Source organism: Papio anubis, unplaced genomic scaffold (genome assembly GCF_008728515.1).
Source record: "Papio anubis isolate 15944 unplaced genomic scaffold, Panubis1.0 scaffold238, whole genome shotgun sequence".
In the NCBI taxonomy this organism is placed as follows: Eukaryota; Metazoa; Chordata; class Mammalia; order Primates; family Cercopithecidae; genus Papio; species Papio anubis.
The window spans coordinates 17104-36704 of NW_022162438.1; the positions used below are offsets into that span (position 1 = coordinate 17104).

A 19601-nucleotide genomic window follows, 5' to 3' on the forward strand; every position below is an offset into this window, starting at 1 on the left:
AGAACTCTCCACCCCAAATCAACAGAATATACATTCTTCTCAGCACTACATCGCACTTATTCCAAAACTGACCACATAGTTGGAAGTAAAGCACTCCCCAGCAAATGCAAAAGAACAGAAATTATAACAAACTGTCTCTGAGACCACGGCGCAATCAAACTAGAACTCAGGACTAAGAAACTCGATCAAAACCACTCAACTACATGGAAACTGAACAACCCGTTCCTGAATGACTACTGGGTACATAACAAAACGAAGGCAGAAATAAAGATGTTCTTTGAAACCAATGAGAACAAAGATACAACATACCAGACTCTCTGGGACACATTTAAAGCAGTGTGTAGAGGGAAATTTGTAGCACTTAATACCCACAAGGGAAAGCAGGAAAGATCTAAAATTGATACCCTAACATCACAATTAAAAGAACTAGATAAGCAAGAGCAAGCACATTCAAAAGCTAGCAGAAGGCAAGAAATAACTCAGAGCAGAGCGGAACTGAAGGAGATAGAGACACAAAAAAACCCTCCAAAAAATCAATGAATCCAGGAGCTGGTTTTTTGAAAAGATCAACAAAATTGATAGACCATTAGCAAGACTAATAAAGAAGACAAGGCCGGGCGCGGTGGCTCAAGCCTGTAATCCCAGCACTTTGGGAGGCCGAGGCGGGCGGATCACGAGGTCAGGAGATCGAGACCATCCTGGCTAACATGGTGAAACCCCGTCTCTACTAAAAATATGAAAAACTAGCCGGGCGTGGTGGCGGGCGCCTGTCGTCCCAGCTACTCGGAGGCTGAGGCAGGAGAATGGCCTGAACCTGGGAGGCGGAGCTTGCAGTGAGCCGAGATCGCGCCACTGCACTCCAGCCTGGGTGACACAGCGCGAGACTCCGTCTCAAAAAAAAAAAAAAAAAAAAGAAGACAAGCGAGAAGAATCAAATAGATGCAATAAAAAATGATAAAGGGGATATCACCACCGACCCCACAGAAATACAAACTACCATCAGAGAATACTATAAACACCTCTACACAAATAAACTAGAAAACCTAGAAGAAATGGATAATTTCCTGGACACTTACACTCTTCCAAGACTAAACCAGGAAGAAGTTGAATCCCTGAATAGACCAATAGCAGGCTCTGAAATTGAGGCAATAATTAATAGCCTACCAATCAAAAAACGTCCAGGACCAGATGGATTCACAGCCGAATTCTACCAGAGGTACAAGGAGGAGCTGGTACCATTCCTTCTGAAACTATTCCAATCAATAGAAAATGAGGGAATCCTCCCTAACTCATTTTATGAAGCCAACATCATCCTGATACTAAAGCCTGGCAGAGACACAACAATAAAAGAGAATTTTAGACCAATATCCCTGATGAACATTGATTCAAAAGTCCTCAATAAAATATTGGCAAACCGAATCCAGCAGCACATCAAAAAGCTTATCCACCATGATCAAGTGGGCTTCATCCCTGGGATGCAAGGCTGATTCAATATACACAAATCAATAAACGTAATCCAGCATATAAACAGAACTAAAGACAAAAACCACATGATTATCTCAATAGATGCAGAAAAGGCCTTCAACAAAATTCAACAGCCCTTCAAGCTAAAAACTCTCAATAAATTCGGTATTAATGGAACGTATCTCAAAATAATAAGAACTATTTATGACAAACCCACAGCCAATATCATACTGAATGGGCAAAAACTGGAAGCATTCCCTTTGGAAACTGGCACAAGACAGGGATGCCCTCTCTCACCACTCCTATTCAACACAGGGTTGGAAGTTCTGGCTAGGGCAATCAGGTAAGAGAAAGAAATAAAGGGTATTCAGTTAGGAAAACAAGAAGTCAAATTGTCCCTGTTTGCGGATGACATGATTGTATATTTACAAAACTCCATCATCTCAGCCCAAAATCTCCTTAAGCTGATAAGCAACTTCAGCAAAGTCTCAGGATACAAAATCAATGTGCAAAACTCACAAGCATTATTATACACCAGTAACAGACAAACAGAGAGCCAAATCATGAATGAACTCCCATTCACAATAGCTTCAAAGAGAATAAAATACCTAGGAATCCAACTTACAAGGAGCGTAAAGGACCTCTTCAAGGAGAACTACAAACCACTGCTCAACGAAATAAAAGAGGACACAAACAAATGAAAGAACATACCATGCTCATGAATAGGAAGAATCAATACCGTGAAAATGGCCAAACTGCCGAAGGTAATTTATAGATTCAATGCCATCCCCCATGAAGCTACCAATGACTTTCTTCACAGAATTGGAGAAAACTACTTTAAAGTTCATATGGAACCAAAAAAGAGCCTGCATTGCCAAGACAATCCTAAATCAAAAGAACAAAGCTGGAGGCATCACGCTACCTGACTTCAAACTATACTACAAGGCTACAGTAACCAAAACAGCATGGTACTGGCACTAAAACAGATATATAGACCAATGGAACAGAACAGAGCCCTCAGAAATAATACCACACATGTACAGCCATCTGATCTTCGACAAACATGACAAAAACAAGAAATGGGGAAAGGATTCCCTATTTAATAAATGGTGCTGGGAAAATTGGCTAGCCATAAGAGTAGAAAGCTGAAACTGGATCCTTTCCTTACTCATATATGAAAATTAATTCAAGATGGATTAAGGACTTAAATATTTAGACCCTAAAACAACAAAACCCTAGAAACCTAGGCAATACCATTCAGGACATGAAGCGTGAGCAGGACTTCATGTCTAAAACACAAAGCTTAGCAGTAGCAGTAAAGCCAAAGTGAAATGGGATCTCTCATTAAACTAAAGAGTTTCTGCACCTTAAAAACTACCATCAAATTGAACAGGCAACCTATACGAATGGGAGAAAATTGTTGCAATCTACTCATCTGACAAGGGCTAATATCCAGAATTCTACAAAGAACTCAAGCAAATGTACAAGAAAAAAAACAAACAACCCCATCAAAGAATGGGCAAGGATATGAACAGACGCTTCCTCCAAAGAGACATTTATACAGCCAACAGACACATGAAAAATGTATCATCCACTGGCCATCAGAGAAATGCTGCGTCAAAACCACAATGAATACCATCTCACACCAGTTAGAATGGCGATCATTAAAAATCCGAGAGCTTTGACGGGTGCTGGAAGGGATCGGAGACAGGGAACACTTTTACACTGTTGGTGGGACTGTAAACTAGGTCAACCATTGTGGAAAACAATGTGGCGATTCCTCAAGGATGTAGAACTAGAAATACCATTTGACCCAGCCATCCCATTACTGGGTATACACCCAAAGGATTATAAATCAAGCTGCTATAATGACACATGCACACATATGTTTATTGCAGCACTATTCACAATAGCAAAGACTTGGAATCAACCCAAATTTCCATCAGTGACAGACTGGATTAAGAAAATGTGGCACATATACACCATGGAATACTGTGCAGCCATAAAAAAGGATGAGTTCGTGTCCTTTGTAGGGACATGGATGCAGCTGGAAACCATCATTCTCAACAAACTATTGCAAGAACAGAAAACCAAACACCACATATTCTCACTCATAGGTGGGAACTGAACAATGAGATCACTTGGACACAGGAAGGGGAACATCATACACCGGGGCCTATTGTGAGGAGAGGGGAGGGGGAGGTATAGCATTAGGAGATATACTGAATGTAAATGACGAGTTAATGGGTGCAGCACACCAACATGGCACATGTATGCATATGTAACAAACCTGCACGTTGTGCACATGTACCCTAGAACTTAAAGTATAATAATGATTTTTTTTAAGTCAAAAAAACAAAAAGAAAAAAAATAAGAAAATAATTTATCTAGGTTCCATTGTAGAAAAATGTGGTGAGCGCGCCCCCTTGTGTTCAAGTTTTGAAAATACATATTTTTGAAACATTCAGTTGCAGAGTTCTGTTTTCAATTTACAGATTACTGAGGTATCTTCAGCTACTATATTCTATGAATCACTGGATTCATTACTCTAAAAGGCACAAAGACAAGTGATGGCAGAGTCTGTCTATGCCTCTTTAATATTTGAATTCTAGCAGCTAGCACAGTGACACTCATGAAGCAGATTCTCAGCTAATTTCTGTCAAATGTAATTTAACCATTATTCTCTTACTGGGAAATAGCAAGATAGAGAAAATGGATGATGATGGGAACTTTGAGAGTAGATGGTGGGGATGGTGGGGATGGTAGGGATGGTAGGGAGAGCAGGGAGGAGTGAAGAGCCACAATAGCAAAACCTTGTATCATCACAAAGCTTTAAACTTCTGCAAAATACTTTCATTTCTGTCAGCATAGTTGAAAAAGTACATGAGACTGAGTGCAGAATCTCTAATTAAAAGGTGAGGGCCGGGCGCGGTGGCTCAAGCCTGTAATCCCAGCACTTTGGGAGGCCGAGACGGGCGGATCGCGAGGTCAGGAGATCGAGACCATCCTAACATGGGCTAACATGGTGAAACCCCGTCTCCACTAAAAAATACAAAAAACTAGCCGGGCGAGGTGGCGGGCGCCTGTAGTCCCAGCTACTCGGGAGGCTGAGGCAGGAGAATGGCATAAGCCCGGGAGGCGGAGCTTGCAGTGAGCTGAGATCCGGCCACTGCACTCCAGCCTGGGCGACAGAGCGAGACTCCGTCTCAAAAAAAAAAAAAAAAAAAAGGTGAAAAATTTTGAATTCTCCCTTCACAGTATTGGTTCATTCAATCGACAAAATATATATTATTTTCATAACAGAGATTCTCTACTTACCCCTTATCTGCTTCAACTTACTGTGATATTACCTGTCAACCCAATTATCACTGAACAAATATTTGTGGATTGCCTGCTATGGACCACAAGTGTTCTAAACAGTAGGAAGCAATGGTAAGCAAAACAAAAAATAGTCTCTGCTGTTGTAGCCCTAATAGCCAAGTGGACTTCTAAAGTAATAGAAATTACCACTACTGTTGCTGTCCATCTTGGCTGTTGCTGTTGGTAACCAATAGTCAAGGCTTGTATGTGCATGTCAAGGCTCTAATATTTGCAAGGAAACATCTGTCTTCTATTATGTCAGCAGCCATTGGCAACAAAGTTGTTGAAGCCTTGGAACACTACTTATTGAGTTTTTACTCCTTTTATTGCTAATCTCTTGCTCTAAGACTCAAGCATAAGTACTAAGAGGACAGACTGGAAGACAGAGTAAGAAAAGCATTCTCTTATACCACACAATTGTACCACACATTGTCTTATACCAAAACAATATAATTTGACTCCCTTTCCTTAGGATGTTCTTTCATGGAAGATTTGCATGGACATTCTTCTTATAGTTCCCCAGACATATGCAATTATGCCTTACTACTTAGGGCAGAGATTGCTTAGGCACATGGTAGGATCCATACTATTCTGTGCTTTAGGAAAGTCATTACCAAGTTTTGAAATTCATTTGGCTTAATGAGTGAGTTAAAAGTAAAGGCTCATACCTGTAGTCCCAGCACTTTAGGAGGCCGAGGGGGGTGGATCACCTGAGGCAGGTGGATTACTTGAGGTCAGGAGTTCGAGACTGGCATGGCAAACATGGTGAAACCCCGTCTCTACAAAAATACAAAAAGTAGCCAGGCATGATGACGCGTGCCTGTAATCCCAGCTGCTCAGGAGGCTGAGGCAGGAGAATCACTTGAACCTGGGAGGCGGAGGTTGCAGTGAGCCAACATCATGCCACTGCACTTCAGCCTGGACGACAGGGCAAGACTTTGTCTCAAAAAAAAAAAATGTGTTTTTCCTTTATATAATTTTCTTTAAGGTGCTTGGCTGCTTTATTAAGATCTTATAATTTCAAATTAAATATTATTAGTATTATTTTTAGAGACACAGTCTTGCTCTGTCACCCAGGCTGGAGTGCAATGGCGTGAGCATAGCCCCCTGCAGCCTTGAACTCTTGGGTTCAAGTGATCCTCCTGCCTCAGCCCATTGAGTCTATAGGACTACAAGGCACACATCACCATTGCCTGGCTTAAATATTATTTTAATAATTTCAACTGAAAATAATTCCAAAATGAAAGCAAAGGATTTTAAAATAAATTTATCTTTTATGTTTTAGAATGTGCTACTCTTCATAATATAATTAAAGGGCTACAACAGACCATTGAATGTCAACAGAATTTGAAAGGTAAGTTAGAAAAAAAAGTAAAATCTAAAAAAGCTTTGTTTATTTGAGCACTTTTAAAAATGGGAAGCTTTTACATTGTTGATAATAAGTTTCAATTTATCAGCTAAAAGTGGACATCTTACTACTTAAAAATATTTTCCTAGATGATTATGAAATAAGAAATGTTATGCTGAACGGAACAATTCAGACATGTTCTATCTGATAGTGACATAAAGGGATGTTTTGTATAGGTCATATAATTATTACCTTAAAAAGTTTAGAAATAGATTTATTCTCAGTAGCATTGTTGGTCTTTAATAACCTTGTGTTCAGTTTTGAAGAGTGGGTATTACTAGTTAAACCATAATTTTTTATTTAAACCACAGTGATAATTTACCATTTAATTTTTTTGTCATAGACTAAGACTGTATTTGTGCAAGTGAAGTCAACACATTCAGCTTACCTTATTTTTAACAAACATTTTAATCAAACAGGCCTACCATCCACAAAACAGACCAACCAAGTATTTTGTGCTGTTCTGACTCAGCTGTGATGGCTGTGAGATTTTTCTCTACTATATCAGAGATTAAACTAAATTGCCTTAAAGGCCCCTTCCACATAAAACTCACATCAAATAAGCATTTCTCATCTTAGACCTCTGCTTTTATTTTAAAACAAGCACCTTATATATGTGAGATAAAATATTGATCTTATATGTGATTCCTGTAATTTGGAGTGTTAAAAAAGGGCACTCGTTGAAACCCCGTCTCTACTAAAAAATACAAAAAACTAGCCGGGCGAGGTGGCGGGCGCCTGTAGTCCCAGCTACTCGGGAGGCTGAGGCAGGAGAATGGCGTGAACCCGGGAGGCGGAGCTTGCAGTGAGCCGAGATCCGACCACTGCACTCCAGCCTGGGCGACAGAGCGAGACTCCGTCTCAAAAAAAAAAAAAAAAAAAAGGGCACTCGTGCTCCTATTTCAATGCCAGGGCTCAAAACAACTTTTCCCTTCCTTGTGACTAAAATACCACACCCAGCTGGGTTCTCTGTTCTGTTCCATAATCTACATGTCTGTTTTTTTTTTTTAAACAGTGCTACTGTTCTGATTATTGTAGCTCCATAATATATTTTGAAATTAGGTAGTGCAATGGCTCCAGGTTTGTTCTTTTTACTCAAGATTTCTTGGGCTATTTGAGGTCTTTTGTGATTCCATATGAATTTTAAGATTGTTTTGTCTACTTCTGTAAAGAATGTCATTGGCATTTTGATAGTGATTGCATTAAATATGCAGATCATTTTAGATAGTATGGACATTTTAACAATATTTTAACAATTTTAACAATATTAATTCTTCTTATCTATTTATCTGTGTCTTCTTTCATTTCCTTCATCAATGTTTTATTACTTTCAGTGTACAAGAATCTCACCTTCTTTGGTTAATTCTTAAGTATTTTTATTGACATTGTTAATAAGATTGTTTCTTAATTTCCTTTCCAGATATTTTGTAATTTGTATATAGAAATGTGACCGATTTTTGTATGTTGATTTTGTGTAGTGCAACTTTACTGAATCTGTTTATTAGTTCTAATAGGTTTTCTAAGTATATAGTCATGTCATCTGAGAATATAGATAATTTTCTTCTCTTCTGATTTGGATGCCCTTTATGTCTTTCTCTTTCCTAATTGCTCTGTCTAGGATTTCCAGCAAATATGTTGAAAAGAAGTGGCAAAAATACTAAACACACTCCTGAACAATCATTGAGTCAAAGAATCAACCAAAGGAATTTTAAAATATCTGAGACAAATGAAAACACAACATACCAAAACCTATAGGATACAGCAAAAGACATTTTAATGGGGAAGTTTATGGCTGTAAAGCCTAAATTTAAAAGGAAAAATATATATATCCAATAAGTAATCTATCTTTACACCTCGAGGAACTAGGAAAAAAAAAACAACAACAACAAATTAAGCCCAAAGGTAATCAAAGGAAAGAAATAATGAAGATTATAGGAGAAAACAATCAAATAGAAGATTAAAAAAACAGAAAATTTAACAAAACTAAGAGTTTGTTTTTTTGAAAAAATAAAATTGACAAACCCTTGGCTACACTGAAAAAAAAAGAAAGATGTCAGTAAATAAAAGCAGAAATGAAAGAGAAAACGATACAACTGTTGTCTTAGGGGGGCGTAAGGAGGATAATAAGGGATTATTAAGAGCAACTATATGCCAACAAACTGGATAACCTAGGAAAAATAGTCAAATACCTAGGAACATACAACCTGCCAAAACTGAGTCAGAAATAGTCAGAACACACCAACAACAAATAAGGAGATTGAGTAAATAATCAAAAATCTCCCACCAAAAGAAGCCCAGGATGAGGTGGCTTCATGGGGAATTCCATTAAACACTCAGAGAAAAAGTAATACCAATTTTTCTTAAACTCTTTCAAACAATAAAAGCAAAGGGAACACTTCCAAATTCATCTATGAGGCCAGCATCACCCTGACACCAAAATCAGACAAAGACACTGCAAGGAAAGAAAATTACATCCCAATATCCCTGATAAACACAGACTCAAAAATCCTCAATAAAATACTATCAGATAAAATTCAACAGCCCATTGAAAAGATCATATATCCTAACCAAGTGGGATTTATCCCTGGGATGCAAGTATGGTTCTGTATACACAGATCAATCAATGTGATACACCATGTGATTTCTATTTATTATCAAAATGAGTAGAAAAAAACACACGAACACCTCAATAGATACAGAAAAAACATTTGACAAAATTCAACATCCACTGATGAATTAAAACTCTCACAAAATAGGTATAGATAGAGAAGATAATAGGCATGGAAGGATCTTGCCTTAACACAATAAAGGCCATAAATGAAAAGCTCACAGCTAACATCATAAAGAATGGGAGAAAACAGAAAACTTTCTCTTTGAGATCCGGTACAAGGCAGGTACAAGTTTTAAAACAGCCATTCTTGGCCGGGCGCTGTGGCTCACGCCTATAATCCATATCCCAGCCAACATGGTGAAACCTCACCTTTACTAAAAAAAATACAAAAATTAGCTGGGTATGGTGGGCTTGCCTGTAATCCCAGCTACTCAAGAGGCTAAGGCAGGAGAATCACTTGAACCAAGGAGTTGGAAATTGCAGTGAGCCGAGATCACGCCACTGCACTCCAGCCTGGCCACAGAACGAGACTCTGTCTCAAACAATAAAAAAATAAAATAGCCATTCTTAAAAATGAATATTGTATGATGCCTCTTGCAAATAAATGATGATTCATTGAGTTCACTTTCCCAATGCTTTTACAAGCCTTGATTGAGCAAGATGATAGATAAGAACTATCTATATTTGACCATTTTCATCCAATTGATTGCCAAGATAGTATGATTAATCTGCTTATTTAAGCTACCCAGTGGTTTCCTTTCCAATAGCTCTTTTCTCTCCTTAATAGGAAACTGTTTTTCATTTTCAGACATTCACCCTTTATTCACTTAACCATATGCCTCAGGGAAAGCTGATTGCATCCAAACTCCAAGGGAGTTCTTTTGGAATAATTTTCCTCTCTCCCAAGAGATGGACTGTGTTCTTCTGGTTGTTATAAGACTGTATATAATGCCTAAAATTGTTGCAGATTTCTTGTTTCTAGTCTAAAACTCATGCCAGCAGGATGATTTTGGAGGACAACAAGAAAAGTAAACTAAAAGGATTTGGTTTTTTGGTAACACTATTGAGCCGATTAATCAATTACCCTTTGGGTTTAAGAAACTTTTCAGTTACAATGAGAGAAATGCTACCTTCCTTTAGTCTTATCAATGAATCTTTCCAGTAGGGACTTATGGATTATGTAAAAGATAATTCAATGAGATGTAGAAAAAATTGCAATTCTTATTTATCTTTATTTTTATCTGAAAATTCAAAGCCAGTCATCTTACAAAAATTTAATAACTAGGATAATATTCCTTTTTCTATGTGTAAGTTAATTATATGTCACACGTGATACACAAGGTTCTTCTTTCTCTGAGGAGAATGGGAGTTCTAAAACTGAACAATTGCATGTTTGCTTTTTCCTCTAGTTTCAGTGTATGGCCATGTAGTACAGTTTATATGTATCTAGATAAGAGGATTGATAGATAAAACTAGCTAGTTCTAATCAAACTAATCCTTCCAAAATGGACAAGTAGTTTTAAAAAATAAAACATATATTGAGGACAATAATAATTACAATAATGCAAGCACAAGCCAACAATAAGAAATTATCACAGCTGTCACTTCTCCTACTCCCATACAAGCTCTTTATCAGGCATATTAAGTTAAAAAGTAATCAAAGTCTATTAGACTTGATAAAATGTCAGCCAACAGTGGCCAATTAACTGATTTTGGAAAATTAATTTATGGAAAAACCATTGTATCTTTAGAAATGGTTCCACCATTAAGCAACTTCAGGGCTAAAAATGTGTCACTTTTAAGTATTCTCACTTGCACATAAAACTTGGAAATAGAACTCTAACTTTAATGAAAATCCTTCAAATGCACCTCATGTTTCTGGTAAAACATATAAGGATCTCGGAAGTTGTCATTCCCTGCTAACAAGTAAAACATTGAGCAAACTGAAAAATCAACAATTCTTAGACTCTTTTGATCACAGAAGTGAGGTCACAGGACAGATTGATGCACCTAGAATTGGAGACAGGGAGGCAGATTCAGAAAATCACAACTTACAAGAACAGAAACCTCCCTGTTTGTCAGGCCGGGAAACCCTAAAATGTAATTTTGATGAATTGCAGGAGGCTCACCGTGGTCAAGTTTAAGAGATTAAAAATTTCAGGGGACCCAATCCCATAGGGGAGCCCCTACAGTTTTGTAAGTTTTACCTGTAAGAGCTCTGCTAAGATCTCACAGTTAAGATATGGGGAAAATCCCCTCATGTTGTTGGCCAGAGGAGAGGAAAAGTAACCATTTTGAAATAATCAACAGCTTCTGGTCTTAAGAAAGCCTGACTCAAAAGAAGCTATTTTATCTGAACCTAAACTACTGGGGTTTTAGCCAAGGATAAGCTGCCTTAGGGGAGGAAAATATCCTATTTCAGCTCCCCCTAGCCTTGCCGACTCCAGCCCACTCTAGTCATTCCATCTCACCAAAGGGGAGAGGGACTGAGAAGCATGAGGGTAGCTCACAGTTCAAAGACACAGGCTTACTGAAAGACTGAGACCTAATCATAGGACTATAGAATGCTTCTCCTTCGCCAACACCTTACCATCAAATCACTAAAGGCCTGTTTACTGGTACGTGGTCATGAGCTTTGTACAAAAATTTACAAGGCACACTTAAAAAAAAAAAAAAAAAAGTAAACGGTTTGAAGAGACAGAGAAAGCATCAAAACCAGACACAGAAATGGCAGGGATATTGGAATTATTAGACCAGAAATTTTTTAAAAACTATGGTTAATATGCTAAAGGCTCTAAACACGAATGAAGAATGCCTTTGTTGGACTCATTAGTAGACTAGACATAGCCTAATGAAAAGAATTTTTCAGCATCAGGAAAGACTCTCTAAGCTTGAGAATATGTCAATAGTAACTTCCAAAACTGAAAAGAAAAAAAAAAAAAAGACTAGGAAAAAAGTAACAAAATATCCAAAAACTGTGTAATAACTACAAAAGCTGTAACAAACACTTAATGGGAATACCAGAAGGAAAAGAAAGAAAGAAAGGAACAGAAGAAACATCAGAAGCAATAATGACTGAGAATTTTCCCTAATTAATATCAGATACCAAACCACAGATCCAGGAAGCTCAGTGAACACCAAGCAGGGTAAATGCTCAAAAAACTACCCATAGGCATGTCATATTCAAACTGTAGAAAATAAAAAACAAAGAAAAAATTTTGAAACAAGAGTGAGGAAAATTCTTTACCTATAGAGGACCGACCAAAGATAAGAATTATACCCAGCTTCTTCTCAGGAACCATGCAAGCAGTAAAGGAGTAGAGTGAAATATTTAAAGTGCTGAGAGAGATAGAATAAAACGCCAACCAATAATTCTGCATCCTGCAAACTTATTGTCCAGAAAGGAGAAATAAAGACTTTATTAGACAAACAAAAATTGAGAGTATTTGTTGCAAGTATACCAGCCTTGCAGGAAGTGATGAAAGAGGAGACAAGCAAAATGATATAGGCCAGAAACTTGGATATACATAGAAAGGAAGAACATTACAGAAGGAATAAGTGAAGGCAAAATAAAAACTTTTATTTTTCTTATTCTCAATTGATCTAACAGATAACAGTTTATTCAAAATATAGCAACAATGTATTATTAAGTAATGATACTTAATGATACTTAAAAAGCTTATGCATAAGTGAAATATATGACATCAGTGACATAAGGAATGAGAGGAAGGAATTATGAATACTTTAGTATAAAAGACTTGTACTACCTGAGAAGCAGTATAATGGATTTGAAAGTGGACCTGAATTCATTGCAAACTCTAGGACAATCACTAAAAAAACTAAAAATTGAAGTATAACGGATTTGCTAAAAAAGAAGAGAAAATGAAATCACACAAAATACTCAAAACTACAAAAGGCAGACAAAGAATAGAAGACAAACATAGGATCAAAGAACAAGGTCTATGAATAGAAAACAGTGACAAATACGGTAGATATTAATCCAACTTTGTCAAAAATCACTTTGAAAATCAATAGCCTAATACACAGTTTACAAGACAGAGATTATCAGAGTGGATCAAAAAACATTACCCAACTATATGCTTTCTACAAAAAAGTCTACTTTAAATATAAAGGCACATATAGATTAAAAGCTAAGGGCTGGAGAAAGATATGCCGTGCTAACACTAAGAACACTGGAGTAGCTATATTCATTTCAAACAGCAGATTTTAGAGCATGAAAAATTATCCAGGATAAAAAGGGGTATTACATAATGATAAAAGGATTAATTGTCCAAGAAGATAAAAAATTCTTTTATATATGCTTCTAGCAAAGGCATCAAAAATATGTGAGTCAAAGATTGATAGAACTGGAAGGAGAAATAGATGACTCCACTATTGTAGTTGAAGATTTCAACATTCTTCTATCAGGAAATCAGTAAGGACACAGTTGAAATCAACAATACCATCAATCAATTGACTATAATGGACATCTATAGACTATTTCATCCAACAACAGCAGAATACACATTCTCCTCAAACTTAGTGAATACTCACCAAGATAGATCCCATTGTGGCTTATAAAACACACCTTAAGAAATTCGAAAGACCAGAAATCATACGGTGTCTGCTGTCAGGCCACAATGGAATTAAAGTAGACATCAAAAACAGAAAGATAGATGAAAAATCTGAAAATATATGCAGATTAAAGAATACTTTTAAATAATACAGTGGTCAAAAAATAAATATCAACAAATTTTAAAATATTTTGAACTAAATAAAACTGAAAATACAATTTATTAAAATTTGTGAAATGCAGCAAAAACAGTGCTTAAAGAGAAATTTATAGCATTAAATCGTGTATATGAGAAGACAAGGAAAAGCTAAAATTAATTTAAGCTTCCACTGTAGGAAATAAGAAAAAGGAGAACAAATTAAATCCAAGGTAAGTAATAAAAAGAAATAATAATAAAGCAGAAATTAGTAAAATTGAAAACAAGAAATCGATAGAGAGCAATGAAACTAAAAGCTGTTTTTTTGAAAAGATCAATAAAATTGACAAGTCTCTAGCCAGATGAACTAAGGAAATAGGAGAGATTACACAAGTTAATGATATCAGAAATGAAAGAAAGGACATCACTACAAATGTCATGTTCATTAAGAAGATAATAAAGGAGACCAGCCTGGCTAACATGGTGAAACCCCATCTCTACTAAAAATACAAAAATTAGCCGGGCGTGGTGGTACCCGCCTGTAATCCCAGCTATTCAGGGGCACAGGCAGGAGAATAGCTTGAACCCGGGAGGCGGAGGTTGCAGGGATCAAAGATCGCACCATCGCACTTCAGCCTGGGGGACAAGAGCGAAACTTCATCTCAATATTTAAAAAAAAAAAAAAAGAGGATAATAAAGGAATACTCTGAACAAATGATAACCTATGTGAAATGGACTAATTTCTTGAAAGACACAATCTGACAAACTGAAGCCATCATCAAGACTAAAATTTGTATTAAATATGACCCTTAAAAATGTAACACTTTTCCTATCATTTTCTCATCACAACCTTTGAAAACTAATTGATTTTAGATTTTTACTTAATTTTAATACTTTGATATAATACCCCTGCAAGTTTTATATGTGGACCCTGTTTCCAAGGCTCCTCTCGATGTTACTGTACTACAGAACAAGTCTTCCTAAAGCGTTGTTCAGATAATGTCAAAAATCTTTACTGATTTGTTGTTGTTTTGTTTAGCTAATTCTTAGTTTTGTTTATAGTCAAGGTTTTAATTTTAATACTGTGATTTAATACCTCTGCAATAGTTTCATAAGTGGACTCTGTTTCCAAGGCTCCTCTCAACGTTACTCTACTGCAAAAGAAACCTTCCTAAAAGAAGATAATGTCAAAAATCTTTACTGATTTGTTGTTTTCTTTAACTACTTCTTGGTTGTGTTTGTAGTTAAGGTTGTAGAGGAGAAACTGTAATAGGATGTCTAGTGAGGCTTTTCCTGTTGACCTGGAATTAGTGACTAGGGCCCATGCCACAATTAACAATAAAATAGCTACGTATTTCCATATTCTAATGACATCTGCTAAAAGGTTGCCAAATGTTGGAGTGAGTCCAGACTCTGCATATATTTGCTACAAGCACCTAAAGGACTGGAACCTCGAAGTTAAATAGAGAATTTTTGCCTCTCCTTATTTCCTGTCTCCATCCCCCAAGAAATGACCCAGAGGAAAGACAGGAAAGAGCAACTGAGGAGCAAACTAAGACTTCTTTCCCACTTCTATTGACTCTTTACAGCTACCGATCTAGCCAGTTGGATAGGGATCATGAAAACTTTCAATCAAATAGGAAATTACAGTTTTAAATTGACCTGGATGTTTAGTAATCAAAATTAACCACAGGGTTTTTAAAATTTGTTAAAAATATTATGAAGGTATTGTTTTCAGTTACCCAAACCAGAAACCTTAAAAGAAAAGGTTCCCCCTTTCTCTTTTGCCTCCTTTAACTAAAGGGTCACTAAATTCCTAGGTAATTCTATCATCTAAATAATAATTCTCCTCATTGCTTCCTTTTTTCCATACTGCCACTGACGTAATTTAGGTTCCTGTTATCTCTTACTTGACCTATACTTAGTGATATCCATTCCTCTAGGGTCAAAACCCTCTCACTCATCATCCACATTGCCAGATAATCGTTTTAGCATGTAACTCTCATTATTTCACTTCTGCACTATTCAAAGTTCTTTGATGACTCCCTGTAAATTAAAACCAAAATCCAAAATTGTTTATCTAGAATATGTCTACCTAGTGATAGGATCCCAACCTATATAGCAGCTCCTGCTCACACTTTACACTTCAACAATACCGAACTTGAATTGTAGTTTTTCCAAGCTGTATTCACTCAAGCCCATGGTCTTCTGTGCAATTTTCTGTATTTAGAATGCTCTCTCTTAACATGGGGTAAGCCTATCACTTAAATCTCATCTCAAGTAGGTTTTCTTCTCCTTTCCTGACTTCAAGCTGCCCTGGGTTTTCTTTTTACAGGTTCCTGTAGTATTTCAGATATACTGCCATTAAAGAGTAATTATCATAGCATATTATAACTACTAACACATTTGACTCAGCACTAGGCTATAAGTTCTTTGAAGAGCAATAACTCTTTTCACTTTCATATTCTCAGTGTCTAGTGTGGTACCTGATGTGTAGCAGCTGCTGGATGCATGTTTGTTGAATGCATACATAATGGAAGCTAAATGTTAAACATATTTTCATATTAATTGGAAAGTGCTATATATTATGATCTTTGATTATTATTACACAGGTGAAAATGAACAACTAAAAATAAGTGCTGATCTTATAAAAGAGAAGTTGAAGTCTCATGAACAGGTGAGTTTATGTATCATTCTATTCAGTCAAGTCCCTGTGGAGATTTATCTTTTCAAATTAGGGGAAAAAAAGAGGTTTTTAAATTAATAAACACAGCCAAGTATTTGTGGGTGTGGGTGTATGTGGAGATATGTGTATATATGCCAAAATCTGTAGTAAATGACAATTTGTTTTCAAAGCAATACAAGTTTTAAGAGTTTTATTTTTACAAAATATAATGTACTAACATATAACATGCATTACTTTTTCTTTCTACCAAAAAGAGATGCAGTTATTTTGCTACATATTTTTCAATTATGTTAATGGAGTTTTTACTCTAGTAAACTCTATTTGTTACTACTCGTGAACTTTTTTATTATAATGTAAATGAATCTGTACTCTTTATGATTTGGGTAATCATTATACCATTCAAATACAGGGGGCATTTCATGTGGATCACAAATTATTTATCTCCCAGGAGCCACCATACCCTCTGATACTTTTCCTTGTCTCCTGTAGGAACAGTGTAGTGATAGCAGTTGTAGAACACATGAACAGTGTCTAAAAAGCATAAAAGATACTAAATAAATGTCAGTTCCCTCTACTCTTTGAGAGGTTCATTATACTACCTCATCACTCAAGAGCTAATATGTCAAATTCTAGCAGACAAAAGATCCTCAAAACTCAATTTGAATCTACAGGAGCCTTCAACTTGAAGAATCTTCTCTAAATTCAGTCTGGTTCCTCATCTAAGGACCCTCTGAAGAAACCTGCCCAGAACTTCTAGTTAATACTCTACAGTAATAAGTAGCATTCTGGCTATGCTCTTAGAAAATGTAGCTTTTCATCACCAATTTTGAGATGGTTTTTAAGTATTTCTGGAATGAATCCTACCCTTTCTCCCCTTTTCTTGTCCTTTTTCCCTTTATTCTTTCCCTATCCCTTTCATATATTGACTCTAGATCTCAACAATAGATGCTAAAGTCAGGTTGTAATTGGGGTGGGGAACCAGGGGGAGAAAAATTTGGCACTTTCCTTTCTAAAACTTCAAGCACTAGGATACTGCTTTGTCATATCATAGGAATGTTCGGAGGGGAAGAAATTAAAGAGAAAACACCACAATCCAAGAGTCTGAATTTCTTACTTAGGAGCTGTCCAAAGCAAACTATGACAGTGCAGATTTGCTAATTCAAAACCTCTGAACACATCTAAAATTCTCCATTGTTCATAGAGAACAACTCCCCAGGAACAAACTCAGGAGGTACTCCATAGCAGTATTTGTGAGAGTAGAAGGATTTTGCAACTTGTATAGAGAGAATCATTGTTTTATATATCAAGAGTGAAACTAGAAGTTATTCCTTGGAATTTAAAGTTCCCAGAAAGCATATGAAAAGAAGACAACCAGTTGTAACCTATTAGGGATTAGTCTCCTTAGAAAAATGAAAAGATTACATTTTTTAGGAATGGCACAGGCTAAAATGGAAGAGAAGATCTAGTGAGATACAGCTTGACTTAACCCAGATAGAATAGTCTTCATGCCTGGAGGCTGGAATGCAAATCCTGGGTCTTACCAAATTACTGCATGCATTCCACTTTACTGGTGACATCTTCCTGTGGCAAAAATCAGTGGAGAGTAGAAAGGTACATAAGTTTGTCTCTTGTGATTTCTCAGAGCAGCAACAGCTTAGTGCACACAGTTGTCAGTAGTTTATAAAAGCTACTCTGTAGTTGCCCATCTAGAAATCTAGATACATAGAAAATGGCAATTTGTGGGATTGCCCACTGGGTTCACCTGCCCAGTTTTAATCAGAGCCAAGAAGTTGAATAGCTTTGTCCATTCCTACAAGTTGCCTGGCAGGATAAGTAGAACAAACAGGAATCCATACTAAATCTCTTGAACTGAGATAATATGGAGGAATGTATGCCTATTTTTAATAGTAGGCATATAAGCCAGTGTGTCTTGACCTGTTTAAAATTTTTTAACCTCCTTAATACCATGAAATATCTACTAAAAGCTATGAATCCTCACTGAGAAAAATGCACGCACACACACACACACACACAAATAAATATGTGTATAATTTTACATTAAATTTTGGAAGTTGAGCAAAAGCCTAATCATGGGATCCAGTTTAAGAGTTCTGACCAAAGTAATTCTTATTGGCAGTCCCATTCATTCAAGAAATATACATCAAGATGTGTGTGTGTGTATATACACACATGTATTTACACACAATGAGTTGGGAATACAATGGTGAGCCCCAGCTTTTAGGTATTAGAGGCTTTTATTGACCTCTTGCCTTTATTATTGTCTTTTTACTACTATCATACTTAACTTTTATTCTTCCTGCTTTCCTTTTCTCTTGCCTACATTTTAGGCCTCTGAATAATTTCTTCATGTAGGACCATACCCCTGGTAAAGTTGTAAAATTTATCTTCACAATTGTAGTAAAATAACTGTCTTCCATCACCATTCTCAATGCTCCTCTCCCTGTTCTTAGCATAATAAATCACCCCTATCCTCCAAAAACCTCAGAAGTTAATCTCAGGCAGCTGTCAAGCACTTTGCAAATCCCAAATTCATCTTTCTCTCTATGCCTCCTCATAAAACATACCCTTACCACGGGTAATGCCTAATCTTGCTCTGGGAATTAGGAATATTTATATAATTTTTGGAAACAGAAGTTCAGCCTGCATTCAAAGAGACTCATCTTACATCATAGTAAGCTTGCTAGCTATTGAACAGTGCCTTTTGTTGGCTCTAGTGTGTAGTTTTGACTTATATTGAACATGCCTTAATTCTGTAGCGGCATTTATTCATAAAATTAAATATTTTGAGCATACTTAATATTCTAAACCCTGGTGATGAGTATCCAGAAAGCAAAGATAAAAAAGACATTGTTTCTGTATTATCTTTATCTTATCTCCTTGGATCAGAAATTGATCTTTCTTAGGGATTCATGAAGCAGAGAGTAGAGTGGTGGTTAGGCTGTGGTGGAGGGGGCAATTGGAGAGATATTGATGAAAGGAAAAAATTTTAGTTGGAAAGGAGGAATAGACTCAGGAGAGCTATTGTACAATTTGGTTATTGTTATCAATAACGATGTATCATATACTTAAAAATTGCTAAGAGAGTAGTGTTTTAATGTTCTCACCACAAAAAAGTGATAAATATGTGAGGTATTTAACATATATTGAACATATCCATAATGTAGATATGTTAATTGACTTGAGTTAGACATTCCACAATGTATACATATATTAAAACATCATGTTGTACATCATAAATATAATTTTTAATTTTCAAATTAAAATTTTAATTTTTTTTTTTGAGACGGAGTCTCACTCTGTTGCCCAGGCTGGAGTGCAGTGGTGCTATCTTGGCTCACTGCA

General features: G+C 36.4%; 1 protein-coding gene across 4 annotated transcripts in view; it reads left to right on the plus strand.

Annotated features, from left to right (window-relative positions):
* Window positions 1-19601, plus strand: part of LOC101022090 (coiled-coil domain-containing protein 152) — a 53025-nt gene that overhangs the window by 16284 nt on the left and 17140 nt on the right. For all 4 annotated transcript variants that reach the window (XM_009208345.4, XM_003899627.5, XM_009208344.4 and 1 more), the window contains 2 exons: window positions 6110-6178; window positions 16165-16229. In XM_009208345.4, coding sequence (XP_009206609.1) covers window positions 6110-6178; window positions 16165-16229 — 134 coding nt within the window. The remainder of the gene's footprint in view (window positions 1-6109; window positions 6179-16164; window positions 16230-19601) is intronic.